Raw genomic sequence first — 19,588 nt, forward strand, 5'->3', positions numbered from 1 at the left:
ACTCCTATGGCACATTACTCTCACAGTGCACCTTTGAATTCATTGTCATTTTTACCTCAAACAGGAGGAGCTGATAAAATTCTTCATTTTTAATGGCATTTTACCTTCATATCATTTGATATTTTATCATTTGATATTTAGTAAGTAAAAGAAACACCAAAAAAAACAAGAGGGTCATGATGACCCTGGATCGCTCACCTGAGTAATATGAGCTACATGTTTCAAATGTCAAAATGATGATAAAATATTAAGAAAGTCAGTAGGTCACATTCATGGTCAATGAAATTCAGTGTTACGATTTGTGTGCAAAACTGTGTATGTCATCAAAATTTCAAGGTTGTATCTTAAAAAACAAGAAAATAGGCCAGTAGGTCAAGGTCACAGTCAAGTGACATCATATTACTTAGGGTCATCAGGTAATTATAATTAAACAGTCTTGGAAATAGGATAAGATGATTTTTAAGTATTTTTCCTATATAACTCACATAATAACTAAGTGACCCCAGGGCGGGGCCTCTTTTAACCCCAGGAGCATAATTTGAAAAATTTTGGTAGAGGACTACTAGACAATGCATCATACCAAATATCAAAAGCCTAGGTCGTATGGTTTCAGCCAAGAAGATTTTTAAAGCTTTTTCCTATATAAGTCTATATAAAACTTGAGACCCCCAGGGCTGGGCCTCTTTTCATCCAAGGGGTACAATTTGAACAATTTTGGTTGAGGACCATAAGACAATGCTACAAACCAAATATCAAAGGTCTAAATGTTGTGGTTTCAGACAAGAAGATTTTTAAACTTTTTTTCCTATATAAGTCTATGTAAAACTTGGGACCCCCGGGTTGGGGCCATATTTAACTCTAGGGGGATAGTTTGAATAATCTTGGTAGAGGACCACTAGATGATGCTACATACCAATTATCAAAGCCCTAGGCCATATGGTTTTGTACAAGAAGATTTTCAAAGTTTTCCCTATATAAGTCTATATAAACCATGTGACCCCTGAGGCGGGGCCATATTTGACCCTAGGGGGATAATTTGAATAATTTTGGTAGAGGACCACTAGATGATGCTACACACTAGATATCAAAGCCCTAGGTCCTGTGGTTTTGGACAAGAAGATTTTTAAAGTTTTTCCTTTTGGTTGCCATGGCAACCAGAGTTCTGCATGGAATTCAATTCTTTGAACAATTTTGAAAGGGGGTCACCCAAGGATCATTCCTGTGAAGTTTGGTGAAATTCTGTTCAGTGGTTTTCTGGAAGAAGATTTTTTTAGAGATTGTTGACGGACGACGCACGACTGACGACGAACAACGGACATCAAGCGGTCACAATAGCTCACCTTGTCACTTTGTGACAGGTGAGCAAAAAATACACACCAAGATAAGTATAATATTAAACAATCTAATAATATTAAGGAGAATGCTGTGTCACAATGATGAAGAGCAAAGCTTTTGTGTTCATTTTTGTTAATAAAGCTTTCTTGCATCATATCACAAACTTTGTTTTCTTTTATGTTTTTGGATTTAAGTAAACATTTTGATAATATTTATTTATATGACTGGTCAGTTAACTATATAAACTTTTAAAGTTATCAGTTTGGCTCTAAAATGTAATGTATGGATTAAAAAGGAATGACCTTGACATAAAACCTTCAAATACAGAAAACATTATTTTTGTCCCAATAGAGGATTAAAATCAGTTGTCAGGCTCTAAACCAAATTAAACAAGAGGACCATGATGGTCCTGAATCGCTCACCTCTTCCCACATGACCCAGTTTGAGTATGACGTCGTTTTTTCTATTATTTGACATAGTGACCTAGTGTTTGAGCTCATGTTACCCAGTTTTGAACTTGACCTAGATATTATCAAGATAAAAATTCTGACCAATTTTCATGAAGATCCATTGAAAAATATGGTCTCTAGAGAGGTCACAAGGTTTTTCTATTATTTGACCTATGGACCTAGTTTTCGAAGGTACGTGACCCTGTTTTGAACTTTACCTAGATATCATCAAGGTGAACACTCTCACTAATTTTCATGAAGATCTCATGAAAAATATGGCCTCTAGAGAGGTCACAAGGTTATTCTATTTTTATACTTACTGACCTAGTTTTTGACCGCATGTGACCCAATTTCGAAACTGACCTAGATATCATCAAGGTGAACATTCAGATCAATTTTCATGAAGATCCATTGAAAAATATGGCCTCTAGAGAGGTCAAAAGATTTTAATTATTTTAGACCTACTGACCTAGTTTTTGACCGCAGTTGACCCAGTTTCAAACTTGACCTAGATATCATCAAGATGAACATTCAGACCAACTTTCATACAGATCCCATGAAAAGTATGGCCTCTAGAGAAGTCACAAGGTTTTTTTTATTATTTGACCTACTGACCTAGTTTTTTAAGCCACATGACCCAGTTTCAAACTTGACCTAGATATCATCAAGGTGAACATTCTGACCAATTTTCATGAAGATCCATTCAAGGGTATGGCCTCTAGAGAGGTCACAAGGTTTTTCTATTTTAAGACCTACTGACCTAGTTTTTGATCGCAGTTGAACCAGTTTCAAACTTGACCTATATATCATCAAGAAAAACATTCAGACCAACTTTCATACAGATCCCATGAAAAATATGGCCTCTAGAGAGGTCACAACGTTTTTCCATTATTTGACCTACTGACCTACTTTTTCAAGGCACGTGACCCACTTTCAAACTTGACCTAGATATCATCAAGATGAACATTCAGACCAACTTTCATACAGATCCCATGAAAAATATTGCCTCTAGAGAGGTCACAAGGTTTTTCTATTATTTGACGTACTGACCTAGTTTTTGATGGCAAGTGACCCACTTTCCAACTTGACCTATATATCATCAAGGTGAACACTCTGACCAATTTTCATGAAGATCTCATGAAATATATGGCTTCTAGAGAGGTCACAATTTTTTTCTATTTTTAGACCTACTGACCTAGTTTTTAAACGCATGTGACCCAGTTTCAAACTTGACCTAGATATCATCAAAATGAACATTCAGACCAACTTTCATACAGATCCCATGAAAAATATGGCCTTTAGAGAGGTCACAAGGTTTTTCTATTATTTGACCTACTGACCTAGTTTTTGACGGCACGTGACACACTTTCAAACTTGACCTAGATATCATCAAGGTGAATGTTCTGACCAACTTTCATGAAGATCTTATGAAATATATGGCCTCTAGAGAGGTCATAAAGTTTTTCTATTTTTAGACCTACTGACCTTGTTTCAAATCTGACCTAGATATTATCAAGATGAACATTCAGACCAACTTTCATACAGATCCCATGAAAAATATGGCCTTTAGAGAAGTCACAAGGTTTTTCTATTATTTGACCTACTGACCTAGTTTTTGACGGCACGTGACCCACTTTCAAACTTGACCTAGATATCATCAAGGTGAACGTTCTGATCAACTTTCATGAAGATCTTATGAAATATATGGCCTCTAGAGAGGTCACAAGGTTTTTCTATTTTTAGACCTACTGACCTAGTTTTTGATGGCACGTGACCCAGTTTCAAACTTGACCTAGATATCATCAAGGTGAACATTCCGACCAATTTTCATGAAGATCTTGTGAAATATATGGCCTCTAGAGAGGTCACAAGGTTTTTCTATTTTTAGACCTACTGACCTAGTTTTTGATGGCATGTGACCCAGTTTCGAACTTGACCTAGATATCATCAAGATGAACATTCTGACCTACTTTCATAAAGATCCCATGAAAAATGTGACCTCTAGAGTGGTCACAAGCAAAAGTTTACGGACGCACGCATGCACGCACGCACGGACGGACGACGGACACTGCACGATCACAAAAGCTCACCTTGTCACTTTGTGACAGGTGAGCTAACAAGAGCTGTCTGATGACAGCGCGCTCGACTATTCGAAGAACTGATTGCAGAATGGGGTCAAAATATTTCCACGGATATTCAGACAAAAGAAATAAATAGATTAGACAAACAATGTTCCTGTATTACTTTGATTTCGATAAGTCTTGCACTAAATGGCAATATATGAGCCAATTTCAAAGTCCAAAGAGGGCCATAATTCAGTCAAAATAGTTATGTACTCTTGCCTACAGATGGAAATCATAATGATAAACAAGTGTTCAAAGTTTAAAAGCCATATGTCAAATAGTTTTGAAAAAAACATGGACTTGTATGAAAACAGAACCAATTTCAAAGTCCAAAAAGGGCCATAATTCAGCCAAAATAGATGACAGAGTTAAGTTCTCTTTCCTACAGATAGAGACTATTATACTAAACAAGTGATAAAAGTTTCAAAGCCATATGTAAAACACTTTACAAACAAGAGCTGTCCGTAAGACAGCCAAGCTCGACTATTCGAAATATTGTCACAGAAGCAGGAAATTATTACCCAAAATGTTAAATATCAAAAGAGTTTTAAGTTCGAAAGGGGACATAATTTGACCAAAATACATATCAGAGTTATGGGACTTGGCGCTATTAACTAGTTTTATAACCCCGAAGAAACATATTAAGTTTCAATTCAATATCTGCATTAGTTTTGGGGATAGCAACTTGCATGTAAAACTTTAACCAGAATTTTCTAAGTCCAAAAGGGGGCATAATTTGCTCAAAATACATGTTAAGAGTTATGGAACTTGACCCAGTGAGGTTGGTAATTGACCTAGAAAAAGAATAATAAGTTTCAAAGCTATATGCCTTTTGGTAATGCTGTATGTACTTGCACGCAAAACTTTAACCAGGATTTTCTAAGTCCAAAAAGGGGCATAATTTGCCCAAAATACATGTCAGAGTTATAGGACTTGGTGCTATCAACTAGTTTTATAACCCCGAAGACACATGTGAAGTTTCAATTTAATATCTGTAGTAGTTTTGGAGATAGTTACTTGCATGTAAAACTTTAACCAGGATTTTCTAAGTCCAAATGGGGGCATAATTTGGCCAAAATACATGTCAGAGTTATGGGACTTGACCCAGGGAGGTAGGTAATTGATCTAGAAAAAGAAAAAATAAGTTTCAAATCTATATGCCTTTTAGTAATAGCTGTATGTACTTGCACGCAAAACTTTAACCAGAATTTTCTAAGTCAAAAAGGGGGCATAATTTGCCCAAAATAAAGGTCAGAGTTATGGAACTTGGTGCTATCAACTAGTTTTATAACCCCGAAGACACATGTGAAGTTTCAATTCAATATCAGCATTAGTTTTGGAGATAGTAACTTGCATGTAAAACTTTAACCAGAATTTTCTAAGTCCAAAAGGGGGCATAATTTGGCCAAAATACATGTCAGAGTTATGGGACTTGACCCAGTGAGGTAGGTAATTGATCTAGAAAAAGAAAAAATAAGTTTTAAATCTATATGCCTTTTAGTAATAGCTGTATGTACTTGCACGCAAAACTTTAACCAGAATTTTCTAAGTCCAAAAGGGGGCATAATTTGGCCAAAATAAAGGTCAGAGTTATGGGACTTGGTGCTATCAACTAGTTTTATAACCCCAAAGACACATGTGAAGTTTCAATTCAATATCTACATTAGTTTTGGAGATAGTAACTTGCATGTAAAACTTTAACCAGAATTTTCTAAGTCCAAAAGGGGGCATAATTTGCTCAAAATACATGTTAGAGTTATGGAACTTGACCCAGTGAGGTTGGTAATTGACCTAGAAAAAGAATAAATAAGTTTCAAAGCTATATGCCTTTAAATGATAGCTGTATGTACTTGCATGCAAAAACTTAACCAAGGTGTGACGCCGACGCCGACGCCGACGCCGACGCCAGGGTGAGTAGAATAGCTAGACTATTCTTCGAATAGTCGAGCTAAAAATATGAACTGGTACGAAAAACTTAACCAAGATTTCTAAGTCAAAAGGGGCCATAATTCAGCCAAAATCCTTGATGGAGTTATGTACTCTTGCCTATAACTGGACATGGTGATGATAAACAGGTGTTGAAAGTTTCAAAGCTTTATCTCAAAAGACTGTCAAAATATGAACTGGTACGAAATATTAACCAAGATTTCTAAGTCAAAAAGGGCCATAATTCAGCCAAAATCCTTGATGGAGTTATGTGCTCTTGCCTATAACTGGACATGGTGATGGTAAACAAGTGTTGAAAGTTTCAAAGCTTTATCTCAAAAGACTTTGTCAAAATATGAACTGGTACGAAAAACTTAACCATGATTTCTAAGTCAAAAGGGGCCATAATTCAGCCAAAATCCTTGATGGAGTTATGTGCTCTTGCCTATAACTGGCCACGATGATGGTAAACAAGTGTTGAAAGTTTCAAAGCTTTATCTCAAAAGACTTTGTCAAAATGTGGACTGGTACGAAAAACTTAACCCAAGGTGTGACGCCGACGCCGTGGTGAGTAGGATAGCTCTACTTATTCTTCGAATAGTCGAGCTAAAAATGCAGTTGCAATTTAGTCAATTCCTGTATTGACTTCACAATCAACCATGGCAGTCATGAACTCAAGTTCTGAGATAAACTTTATGAGGCTAAAGCTCACCAGTCTAGGGGCCTCTAGCTTAGTGGTTCACTGAAGTGGGTTTGAGCCTCACTCTGGGCGCTGAATTCTTCAAGTGAGGAAGCCATCCAGCTGGCTTATGGAAGGTCGGTGGTTCTACCCAGGTACCCGCTCGTGCTGAAATAATGCACGAAGGGGCACCTGGGGTCTTCCTGCACCATCAAAGCTGGAAAGTCACCATATGACCTATAATTGTGTGACATTAAACAAGACAGCCTGGTCTGTTCTATGTAGCATTAGGTTAATATGTTTAGGGGAAACCATGATTCTAGATACCAACAAGCAAATCCAATTAATTATTATCCTGCTTAATTTTCCTTTCCTCCCACTAGAATAACTTATATTAAGGTGAGTCCTATATTGTACAGGTGCTTTATACCTGGCATGCACTTTTGGAATTGAAGCTTCTTCTGTACCTTTCACTATACTCTAACATTACCAAACAAGAGCACCGCCTTGCGGATGCTGACGCTCATCTGATTTTTTTTTTGTGTAATAGAAATATTGTCCTACCCATGATTTTCTAAGTCTAAAAAGGGGCATCATTCTTGCAAAAAGCAGGATAGAGTTATGTTTCTTGATGTTCAGTGTCCACTTATGATGGTGAAAAACTGTTGCAAGTTTTAAAGCAATAGCTTTGATAGTTTATGAGAAAAGTTGACTTAAACATAATACTCAACCAAGAAAATGATTTTCTAAGTCCAAAAGGGGCAATAATTATTGCAAAAAGCAGGATGGAGTTATGTTGCTTGTTGTACAGGGTCAGCTTATGATGGTGAACAAGTGTTGCAAGTTTCAAAGCAATAGCTTTGATAGTTTAAGAGAAAAAGTTGACCTAAACATAAAACTTAACCAAGAAATCTGATATTTTCTAAGTCCAAAAGGGGCCATAAATCTTGCAAAAAGCAGGATGGAGTTATGTTTCTTGCTGTACAGGGTCAACTTATGATGGTGAACAAGTGTTGCAAGTTTTTAAAGCAATAGCTTTGACAGTTTAGGAGAAAAGCTGACCTAAACATAAATCTTAACAAGAAAACTGATTTTCTAAGTCCAAAAGGGGAAATAATTCTTGCAAAAAGCAAGATGGAGTTATGTTTCTTGATGTACAGGGTCTGCTTATGATGGTGAACAAGTATTCCAAGTTTCAAAGCAATAGCTTTGATAGTTTAGGAGAAAAGTTGACCTAAACATAAAACTTAACCAAGAAATCTGATATTTTCTAAGTACAAAAGGGGCCATAAATCTTGCAAAAATCAAGATGGAGTTATGTTTCTTGCTATACAGAGTCAGCTTATGATGGTGAACAAGTATTCCAAGTTTCAAAGCAATAGCTTTGATAGTTTAGGAGAAAAGCTGACCTAAACATAAAACTTAACCAGGCAACGCCGACGCAGACGCCGACGCCGACGCCGACGCCGACAACCGCTCAAGTGATGACAATAACTCATCATTTTTTTTCAAAAAATCAGATGAGCTAAAAATCACCAATGTGGTCCAGTGAATGTAAAAACGTCGAAGAAGAATAAATAATTAAGAAATTACAATTTATAGTATCTGATCCACAACTTTGAACAGAAACAGTTCATGGAATGGCAGTCTAAAACTAAAGGTCTGTTGTCCATGGTGATGCAACATGAGGTTAGTCAGCTGATTCTAGATATCAACTATACTGTATACTTCTCAAATATACTTACCAATATCTTTGATTGGAGAATCATTTCTTGGGGTACCCTGAAATAAAAATGCATGTTCCATGGATATATGATAAAACATTTAAATAAAATCCCTACAAGTCAGGTGAAAAATGATAAAAGTCAAAAATAATGTATTTGGAAGCCTGATAGCTGAGTAAGCAAACCACATAAAGCTTCAATCAATTCATAAAAACTAGGCTGTTTATTCCTGCTAGCCTGCAGGGTTTAATAATGACTGAATGATCTACTGTTACATCTTACAACAGGAAATACAATATATTTTCCTTTATGTGCAGAACTAATTATTTTGAAGATCTGATATCACATGAAATAACAGAATATAAAGTGGTTATTTTTATAAATTAAAGCAGGATAGTATCTACTTGATGATGGAACTTGCAACTTCAAACACCAGAACCAGTATATCTCACAGTGCATCCAGACAACACAGATTCAAAGAGGCAAAACATAAAACCGACAGAAACAATCGGTAACTGTTCAATACTCACTGCTATTAGGGCCATACCAAATTGATATGTCGTTCGTCGGAACTACCGCCATCAATAATTTCATTCCCAAGAAAAAAAAATAAAAATTACCCGCCCGCACGTACATAAAAATCTCCGAAATTTTTTTATTTTTTTTCGATTATACGGTCCGGAATAATAACAGCAAAACAGGTTTTATCGCTGTTTTAATGCGTCAAAGTGATATTGATCGGATTTCATGCGTCATGTAGCTGATGATCCAAACTCAAAAAGTCAGGAATTATGGTGTTGTTCATCATTTGTTTTAAATCTGGAGTGTCCTTCGATGTGCCGGTAGGTAATGAAATATGCACATTCTACTTTTGTTCAATACAGTGAAAAGAACGAAGCCCGACTTGTAAGACGTGCACGGGGATGCAGTTAAAAATATTTGGAAATATTGTTCAGATTTAAAGTTTTCAAATCATTTGTTATCAGCTGTTTAATTCAGCACGTTAGATCTAGAGCCCAAAGCTGAGGCCAACTACTATCTTAAAAAATATTTGTTCACAGATCCTGACCGACCTATCACATTGTCTCGGCCCAAATCTTTTTGAACGTAACTTCTTTAGTACAGCAGTCAGATATTCTATCAAAACACATTTAGTCAATTTAAAAATTGTTTAGCTTTTCAAATAAGTAGTGTTGATATGAAAATAATTTCTAACAAAATCTGTCCTTTTGTAACCCCAGTTTTGCCTGTTTGACGCCAGGATATATTTAAAATTGGCTGTAAATTGATTGAACGAAAGAAACTGAAAAAAAACAGACTTCCCCAACTCTAAATTTATAGTTCAGTCAAAGCACAACAAACAACACTTTTAAGGGTGGCCATATTGGGATCATTCTTTGTCCGTCTGTTATTATTTTTGCCTGAAATGAATCTATACCACAAAAGCTTAGGCTAGCCTGATCATGATCTGTTAAGAAATTATTCCATAGGGATTCGAGCAATGTCGAAGCATCTGTATGCCCAACTCCGTTTGGTCTCACTGGTCAAGTGGTTTATTACTTCCCCTCACCTCTATGGGTTGGAGTTCCACTAGGGGCACAAATTTGTTCATGTGTCAAAGCCATCTAACTGTGTTTCAGAAGAAATGTTATTCCACACAATCATGTGCCTGTTTTGTCTTAAATATTCCTCATCCTGTGCCATTAAATAGGCACGTCTTCAGATTAATGTAGAAAAATCAAAATTAAAAATAAGACACTCATTCCTTAGTAATTAAAATTACAAAATAAAAAAAATAAAGTGATTCAGTGAGTTTTGGCAAGAATTTATTTGCAAAATCATTCATGTAGTCTTTAAAACATATAGAAAAGTTATATACTGTGTTACCCACACTGTAAATGTTTGATTTCTGTGTTATTTCTAAAGAAATGTTAACTTTATATATAATCATAACCGTCTCCTCAAGGGTTCAAGCTGGGAAAAAAAATAAATAATGCCCGCTCGCTCCATGTAAAATCTACCCGCCTCTGAAAAAATCAAAATTGAGAAAAAAAATAATAAAATAAACATTTCGCTCGCCCGCTCCTATTTTTTTGAAAATTTTCCGAAGAACTATTAATCAATTTGGTATGGCCTAGAGGAAATAGAGATATAGTTGGCATTATATCCAAGTTACAAATTACTACAATACAATAGAAAACTGGTTGACAGTTTGAACAGGGGTATGGCCATATTGGCATATATTTACATGCATGGCATGGCAATTGAATGAATGTATGGACTTTTTAAGCATAATTATCTAGGACCTTCAGATGATATAATGAAAACAGCAGCACTTTGAAAATAATTTGCAGTTCTTGGCATTATATAATTTACTCTCCTATTCTGGAGCTACTCAGTTAGAATAAAGAATCACCTTTTTTCGTAAACTGATATATGACAGATATATTCTCAAAATCACACATATTTTGAATTTGTGATTCATACTGTACATGAACAGAAGTAAAACTAAAAACTATCATGAACTTTTTTAATTGATTATGTTAGTTTGTGGCATCAAGAAAGAAAGGAAAATACCACAGGGGTGGGGGTCCTATTAAATTGTTTTTGACAATAAATTACAACTGAAAAGGTGGACCAAACACTACGTTTTTTCTACTATGCCCTTTTCAATGAATATGGGCTAGGTAGCAGAAACAGCTCTCATCAAAAACAATTTTGAAATAAAAACAACCTGTAATTATAAATGTGTGACAAATATTCCTTTTAATTTCTCATATAAACCTACCACAGGACGGAAGAACCACTGCTGACTATAACCATAATTAATAAAACCTAATTTTCCAGCATGGATTGTTGTTCAAGTGTTAAATATCATAACTTCATCAGAAACATAAACAACTAAAAATTATTATGAATTATGAAATCACAAAATTGATAAATGGGCCTATGAATGCCGGAAAAACAACATTCTAGATGAAAAGTAGGCTAATTTATACCTGAATTTCCACATAAAACATTTAGTTAGGTATTATTAGCTATAAATTAAAATAGGGAAACTGTAAAATACTAAAGTTAAGGCATAAATGCCACAAAAAACATAAATTCTAAATCTCATGTACGTTTTATAAGTATTTGGTGGAGGAACTATTTTACAATCACACTGACCAATATCCAAATGAACATAATAAATTGTTGGTGGTAGATGATAACTTAGACTAGCCACTTACTAGGACTGACTCCATTTCATATAGACAAAAGCCTGTCTATTCGAGAGATTTTCTAATAGGAATGAAGTTAAAATTATCATACAGACTGGCTCAAATCACTGTATCAAATCATAAAAATGTTTAAAAATGATGTTATTATAGTCTGGGAGCTAGTCTAAAGTTAACTATCATCATGAAATAAAGGTTTTTCTCAGAGAGTATTATAAATGAATAATAAAGGAACTTTCATCATGACAGATTATGCTACCACAAAAAAGCTGCAGAAAGAAATATCAACTAGTCTCCATTGAAGATTTTTCGCCATTCCAGGATTTGAAATGAAAATCTAAAATCACATTATAAACTATGTGAATTCAGTAAGCTTTTGTTTGGAAATGACAAATCTCTAATCCAACTAGAAATTGCTTTTGTAAAAAAGCACATGTCTCCCCAAATGCAAAGTCCTATAGGCAAGAAGTCAATAGGGGTCAGGTGCAAAAGTCAAAGAGACACTGATAGTTGGCTGCAATAGGGATCATCTACTTCGCATGTCCAGTCATCCCGCTAAATTTCAACACTATTGGCCTAGTGGTTCTCAAGTCACTGTTCAGGCTCCTGTGACCTTGACCTTTGATCAAGTGACCTCAAAATAAATAGGGGTCATCTACTCTGCATGTCCAATCATCCTTTTAAGTTTCACCATTCTAGGTCAAGTGGTTCTCAAGTTATTTTCCAGAAATGATTTTACATGACCAGGCCCCTGTGACCTTGACCTTTAATAGACTGACCCCAAAATCAATAGGAGTCATCTCTATTCTCTCTGAATGTTCAATTCCATTCTGATATGATCGATCTTTCAACATTTCGGATCAAGATGGTATCTACCTGATGTTCATTTGATCAATGAAAGTCTGGTTATATCAAAGGGTTCATGTCAGGCCAATGTGACCTTGACCTTTAACGGAGTGACCCCAAAAACAATAGGGGTCATTTATTCTGCATAAACAATCATCCTATGAAGTTTCAACATTCTGGGTTAAGTGGTTCTCAAGTTACTGACCGGAAATGGTTTTCAATGTTCAGGCCCCTATGACCTTGACCTTTAACGGAGTGATTCCAAAATCAATAGGGGTCATCTACTTTGCATGTACAATCATCCTATGAAGTTTCAACATTCTGGGTCAAGTGGTACTAAAGGTATTGATCGGAAATTGTTTTCAATGTTCAGGCTCCTGTGACCTTGACCTTTGACAGAGTGACCCCCCAAAACAATAGGGGTCATCTACTCTACATGACAAATCATCCTATGAAGTTTCAACATTCTGGGTCAAGTTGTTCTCTAGTTATTGATCGGAAATGGTTTTCAATGTTCAGACCCCTGTGACCTTGGCCTTTGATGGAGTGACCACAAAACAATACGGGTCATCTATTCTTCATGACCAATCAGCCTATGAAGTTTCAACATTCTGGGTCAAGTGGTTCTCTAGTTATTGATCGGAAATGGTTTTCAATGTTCAGGCCCCTGTGACCTTGACCTTTGACGGAGTGACCCCAAAATCATTAAGGGTCATCTACTCTTCATGATCAATCATCCTATTAAGTTTCAACATTCTGGGTCAAGTGGTTCTCTAGTTATTGATCGGAAATGGTTTTCAATGTTCAGGCCCCTGTGACCTTGACCTTTGACAGAGTGACCCCAAAAACAATAGGGGTCGTCTACTCCAGCAGCCCTACAACCCTATGAAGTTTTTAGGTTCTAGGTCAAATAGTTCTCCAGTTATTGCTCGGAAATGAAGTGTGATGTACGGACGGACGGAAGGACAGGGCAAAAACAATATGTCTCCCCCAGAGGTGGGGAGACATAATTAAAAGTCCTATTTAATCACTTAATTATCATTTTGCATATAAGCTGGAATAAGCTGAAACTTAGAGGAAATTAGAATTTGCTTTGTTTTGTTTTTATTCATCATTTTGAGAAAATTTTATTTTCTGCTGAAAAGTTTTTAGAGGTTTGTCATCTAAAATGAAGACCATTGATATGAAAATTTGCTAGCAAGAAATCTCGGCAGTGAATACAACATTACGATTTCACTCAGAAGACTTGAGTGCAAATGCATCAAGTATGTATATCTATTGAGCCCCATATCTATGATCTAGCTTTTCTATACCAACAATGTGAAAGGAAACTTTGAAACATTCAGTACAAACCAATCAATATCTTACAATAGCTCTTTAACTAAACAAATACTGAAAGGTAAAAAATTATTTGTAATCAAATTTCATATGAAAGCCTAAATAGTTAAAAAAAAATAACTGATAAAATTCTGTATGGCTTGGCATTGTCAATATATTCATTGTTTTCCTATCTTACTTAAGTTACAAATGTTTTTTCCCCAATTCATTCAGTGTGCAAATATACAATGAAATCAATTTATTTTGTAGGTGAAAATTTTATGGCTTTTGCCAATACAACTTTTTCGTGGAGATATAAATTCACAGACAGTAAATGAGGCAGATATTTATTTTTTTATTGTAACTTTACTTTGCTGAATGAGACAACCCTGAAAATTAAATGAAAATTGGCCTGTCACGGATGTTAAAGACAGTCTACAGCACACTGTAACTAAATTTGAAGAAACTAGAGCTATCACTGAAGGTGATGAATGTACCCACGCCCACCCCCACCACCACGCATGCACTGACACAGTACAGTGCAATCTGATGCACACAAGATAGCATAATTATGTGGACTGTATATAGACTTCATGTAGATATAGACTTGATCTATATAGTATAGTAATAAAAACAAAGTCCCATAACTCTGCGGAATATTTTTCTGAATAAACATATCATGCACCATGCACAAGTAAGGTTGGTACTGATCACTTGTGTGAAGTTTCATTGAATTGTGTGCAGTGGTGTTCAGAGATTATGCGCAAACAAGAATGCATGCATATACAGGTTCTATGTATATAGCATAGTAACAAAAACAAAGTCCAATAACTCGGCAGAATATTTATCTAAAACAATGTAACATGCACAATGCACAACTAGGGTTATGCAGACTCTATGCATATAGTATATTGATAAAAAAAAAAAAAAGTCCCGTAACTGTGAAGAATTATTTTCTGAAAGAAGCTAACATGCACCATGCGCAACTAGGGTTACTACTGACCACCTACGTTAAGTTTCAAGCCATATGCGGTTACTTTGGCCGTGAGTCACCAAAAATAAATTATTGATTAGCTGCAATACCTATTCAAATGTTGGTAAGTGAAATTTCGTGTATATACATGCATTATTAACAAAATAGTAATACAATATAAACTGACCGACTAGGAATTTTGTTGAGTGTATAGTATAGTAACAAAAACAAGGTGCTATAACTCTACAAATTTTTTTTTCTGAAAGAACCTAACATGCACCATGTACAACTAGGCTTGGTATTGATCACTTGTGTTTAGTTTCATTAAATTGTGTCAAGCGGAAGAGGAGAGTTGGTGCGCACAAGATTGCATAATTATGCAGACTCTATGTATATAGTACATTAACAAAAAACAAAGTCCCATAACTCTGTAGAATTTTTTCTGAAAGAACCTAACATGCACTATGCACAACTAGGGTTACTCTTGATCATTTGTGTGAAGTTGTGTTCAATTGTGTGAATGGGTTCAGGAGGCACGCACATGATTGCATAGACAGACTGTATATAGTATAGTAACAAAAAACAAAGTCCCATAACTCTACAATTATTTTTCCTGAAAGAACCCAACATGCCCCGTGCACAACTAGGGTTGGTACTGATCACTTGTGTGAAGTTTCATTAATTTTAGATTGTGTCAAGGGGATAAGGAGAGTTGGTGTGCACAAGATCACTGGTGCCCATCTAGTCTTGGTGCCCATATGGGTGCCTCCACCTCGAAAAAAAAAAAAAAAAAAAATTAAAATCAGTTTTAAGCCTAAAACGAAAAAAAAAAATTGGATTTTTTTTTCCCTGTATAATTATACTCTTATATGGAAAAGGTGCTTGTGTTGCCGTAACGCTATGGGGGTTTACTAGGACATGCTGTGGAACAATCAAAAAGTCCAGTTCAGTACCAATGCAAGCTACCCTGCTGCCGTTTACACATTGGGCATTTAGAAAACAGTAAACAATCCTATTCTACCTAGTATACAACCTTAAATAACTTACATTTGAATTCTAAGACGCCAACAATGGAATAGGTTTTCTACTTTCGTTTTGAAACAAAATGGCTGATCATCACTGTTATTTTGCAAGTGTCTAGACAATTTGGCTTGTTTGAATTTAAATGTAAGTTATTTAAGGCTGTTTACTAGGCAGAACAAGATTGTTTACTATTTTATAAATGCATGATGTGTAAATTGCAGCAAGGTAGCCTTAGCTGTTACTGAACTGGATGGGCACCTGTGCACAAGATTGTGTCCACAGACAGATGGATGGACAGACAGACAGACAACCTGAAACCATATACCCCCTTTACATCTACGTTGTGTCGGGGAGTACAACTATTCTCCAGACCTGTTATGGAGACCAATGTTACTAACAGCATATCCTTTATTCAAACACACACCTTGACTACAGTTTGTTCCCCTATTTTCTGTAACAAGATTTTTTCTTCATTTCTCTTTCTGCATGAAGCAAAACTGTTACTATCATATATGAACCGCATCATGAGAAAACCAACATAGTGCATTTGTGACCAGCATGGATCCAGACCAGCCTGCGCATCCATGCAGTCTGGTCAGGATCCATGCTGTTCGCTAACGGTTTCTCTAATTGCAATAGGGTTTGAAAGTGAACAGTATGGATCCTGACCAAACTGTGCGGATGCGCAGGCTGGTCTGAATCCATGCTTGTCACAAATGCACTATGTTGGTTTTCACATGTCGTGGCTTAATTATCATTCTAAAGAACAATATGGGTGGTAATAGGAACTTACTGAATTTTCAAAATATCTTGAAGAGTTTTGAACTCATCATTAAAAAACAATTTTGATGGCAAAATCAGTGTGAAGAGACTGTTATAAAACTTTCAGGATATCTATTTATGGTCAGCAAAATAAGCAACATTTTCATGCTAAAATCTTGTAAAATTTCTAAAAACATCTCAATAATTTCCGAAATTGTGATTTTTTTCTGATTTTAATGATATGAAAGATAAATTTTTGACAAAAAAAAAAGAAATTATTACAGACATTTTAACAGTTCAAACAGATCCTAATGTCACCATTGGAAATCTTCAGAATGGTGTATAGTTTTATCGGGAGCCACACCTGTTACAGATTAGCAACTGTTCCATGGAGATCTTTACTGTTTGTTGTTTAAATGTTACAAGTCAATTTGACAACCAAGTGTCAATAATAAAACAAACAAATCAAGGTTTTCAAGTCTAAATGCTGTTAAATAGATATTTCATTCTTTGGTAAATGCCATCTAAATACCATTTTAAATACCAGTTTGATTTTGTTTTTTGTAATAAATGTCATCAAGTAAAAATTTAGTTTAATAGACGTTTCAAAGTTTCCTTTCATAAATCTATTGCCTGAACAATAAGGTCATTACTTACAGTGTCATGGATGGTCCATTTCCCCTCCCCCCACAAAAAAAAACAACATAAGGCAAACTTTTGACCTCATAATGCTAGAGTCTTGATCCAAACTCATTTTATAGTCTACCAAAATGATAAACTCTACAAAATTTTCCATAATGTAATTTTTTCATGCAAAATAATAGGTCAATCAAAATGTATTACAAAATTCCATGCAAATGACCTTGTTGCCATGCTTTACTACAACTAAAGGGAGAGAACTGTTACCAGCGTAAGAGATTAGATTGTATTTCTTGACCAAAGGCTCTGAAAATTAAGCGGACAAAAGAATAAAGAAAACATGCAAATTAATAATTAATACAGATATTAAGTATGTCTGCTTGTCTGCTAAATAAATATGTTAATTACGAGATGTCAAGACAAATTAAATTTTTGGTTTTGTTCTGATATGTTTTAACGTCACATTGACGCAATTATAGGTCATATGGCAAGTTTCCATCTTTCTATGGTGGCGGTACATCTTCTGGGCATTATTTCAGGCACAGACATGTTACTGGATAAATCCACTAACTTCCTCATGTGAAGGAATACTACACCCCAAGGTGAATTTTTAAGTCTACATTGACGACTTAATCACTTAGCTACAGAAACCCCTACAAGGCAAATTAGAAATTAAATTACTGAAGAAAGTTTGAATGATGAAATTTGTTGTGAACAAACAAAATCTTGACAAGTATTTTGTTCTGAAAACTGTACTATTCATGGTGGGAAAAAAATATTTAGACATCTACTACACTTTGCCCACTCCTAAATTCTGAATTGTTTTTGTTACCTTCTGTATTTTCAAAATTGTTTAACAAACAGACAGACACAGAGCAAACTAATTGATCAACTGAGTAAATGGACAGTAAAACTAGATGAAAGAAAGTCCTATATCAGCAAAATGAAACTTCAGAAATAGACAAGGAACTTTCCCTGTAAACCTCCAACCTTTAATTGTGACCTCGACATGGAGTATAGTCGGGACTTTACCAACATGTCTCCTTATCAGAAACATATTGCCAAGTAGTGAAATGGATAACCAGCCAATTATTATCCCATTTTCTAGAAAGGCAATATGTTTCTCTTGACCTGATTACGAAGACCTGAATGTAACTAACTTAAGACTGTGCAGTGACTTTTAATTGTTGTCAATTATAAAAACTTTGATAAAAACAAAGTTACTAATTACTAATACGATCTACTGTACACTGTGGCCAATGTACAAAACAACTGAATCTGTTTGATATGCAATGGTGAACCTCTAGCAGATAAGATTGTACAGCTTTCCTGACTGTGCTGACATCAAGGATATTTCGGAAGTAAATTGGAGAGCAAAGTCATTACTCAAGAAATCACCTTTCAGAGGGTAACACTATACGCAAGAACTTTTACCTTTTGTTATGGCATTTGTAATGGCTCATGTAACAGACAGTCAGCGGATCAATATTTCACGCAAGTAAATAAAACATTATAATTGCTATGGTAAAATTTCATAGATAGAGAAAATATTATGTAAATGTTCTGTAAAAACAAAAGAAATCTAAGGTAGGCTAAAACCCAGTGTAGTCTGGAAAGAAACTGCATATCACAGAAAGTAGTCTGGTTTAAGCTGTTACATACTGATACATGTTTCTTTAACAATATTTGTCATAGCCTTAAACCATAACAACAAATGCTTTACCATCCTATTTTCAACATTTTCAGCAAACAATATGAATTTGCTACTAAGGCAGTTTAAAGCTGTTACTGAATTCTATGATGTGATTCAGGTACTATACAAAGTTTAAGATGAACTAGAGCATTGAATATGGCCTATTAACTTGTATGTTTAAGGTAAAGATTATAAGCAGAAACAGGTTAAGACAAATCTGAAAATCTAAAAATTAAAGAATGTACCATCTCAGCCAGTTCAAGTTGAGCGTGCCATGGCAAAACAAGTAGTGGCTGCGACAGCGATCCAGACCAGCCCGATCAGGATCCATGCTGTTCGCTTACGGTTTTTGTAATTGCTATAGGCTTTGAAAGCGAACAGCATGGATCCTGACTAGACTGCAGGCTGGTCTGGATCCATGCTGGTCACAAACCCACTATGTTGGTTTTCTCATGGCACGGCTCAATTATAGAATGAACTTGGAATAAGATATCTATTGGGATAAAATTTCTAGTAATGCAAAGTTACCCTCCGTAATCTCACTCCCTCGCCCTCGCTCCAAGCTGACTTCCGTCCTTGATTTAATGAGCGAGAAACAGCCCCACTACCAGTACTTCCAAATATTTTGTCTCCATTTAACAAATTGTTTTGCTCAGCTAGAAAATAAGTCATGCAACAATAAATTGAGAATTTAAGGTTAACGTGACTGACAGCTACACACATTTAGACATGAAGTTATTAGGCAGAAATTAATGACAGTCTCTACATTTGACTTGAACTGTCACAATATCTTGTGTTTACCTGTTATAAAAGCACACCAAATTTAAGCCTGTCATTATAAAAACTAATAAAAACAATGATATACAAAAAATACCTTAAGT

General features: G+C 35.4%; 1 protein-coding gene across 4 annotated transcripts in view; it reads right to left on the bottom strand.

The window, feature by feature from the left end:
* The window catches only part of LOC123524136 (uncharacterized), an 82,254-nt gene that overhangs the window by 37,946 nt on the left and 24,720 nt on the right, over nt 1-19,588 (bottom strand). For all 4 annotated transcript variants that reach the window (XM_053541387.1, XM_053541384.1, XM_053541395.1 and 1 more), the window contains exons 9-10: nt 19,236-19,363; nt 8,258-8,294 (exon numbers count right to left, since the gene is read on the bottom strand). In XM_053541387.1, coding sequence (XP_053397362.1) covers nt 8,258-8,294; nt 19,236-19,363 — 165 coding nt within the window. The remainder of the gene's footprint in view (nt 1-8,257; nt 8,295-19,235; nt 19,364-19,588) is intronic.

Source organism: Mercenaria mercenaria, chromosome 1 (genome assembly GCF_021730395.1).
Source record: "Mercenaria mercenaria strain notata chromosome 1, MADL_Memer_1, whole genome shotgun sequence".
NCBI classification, from domain to species: Eukaryota; Metazoa; Mollusca; class Bivalvia; order Venerida; family Veneridae; genus Mercenaria; species Mercenaria mercenaria.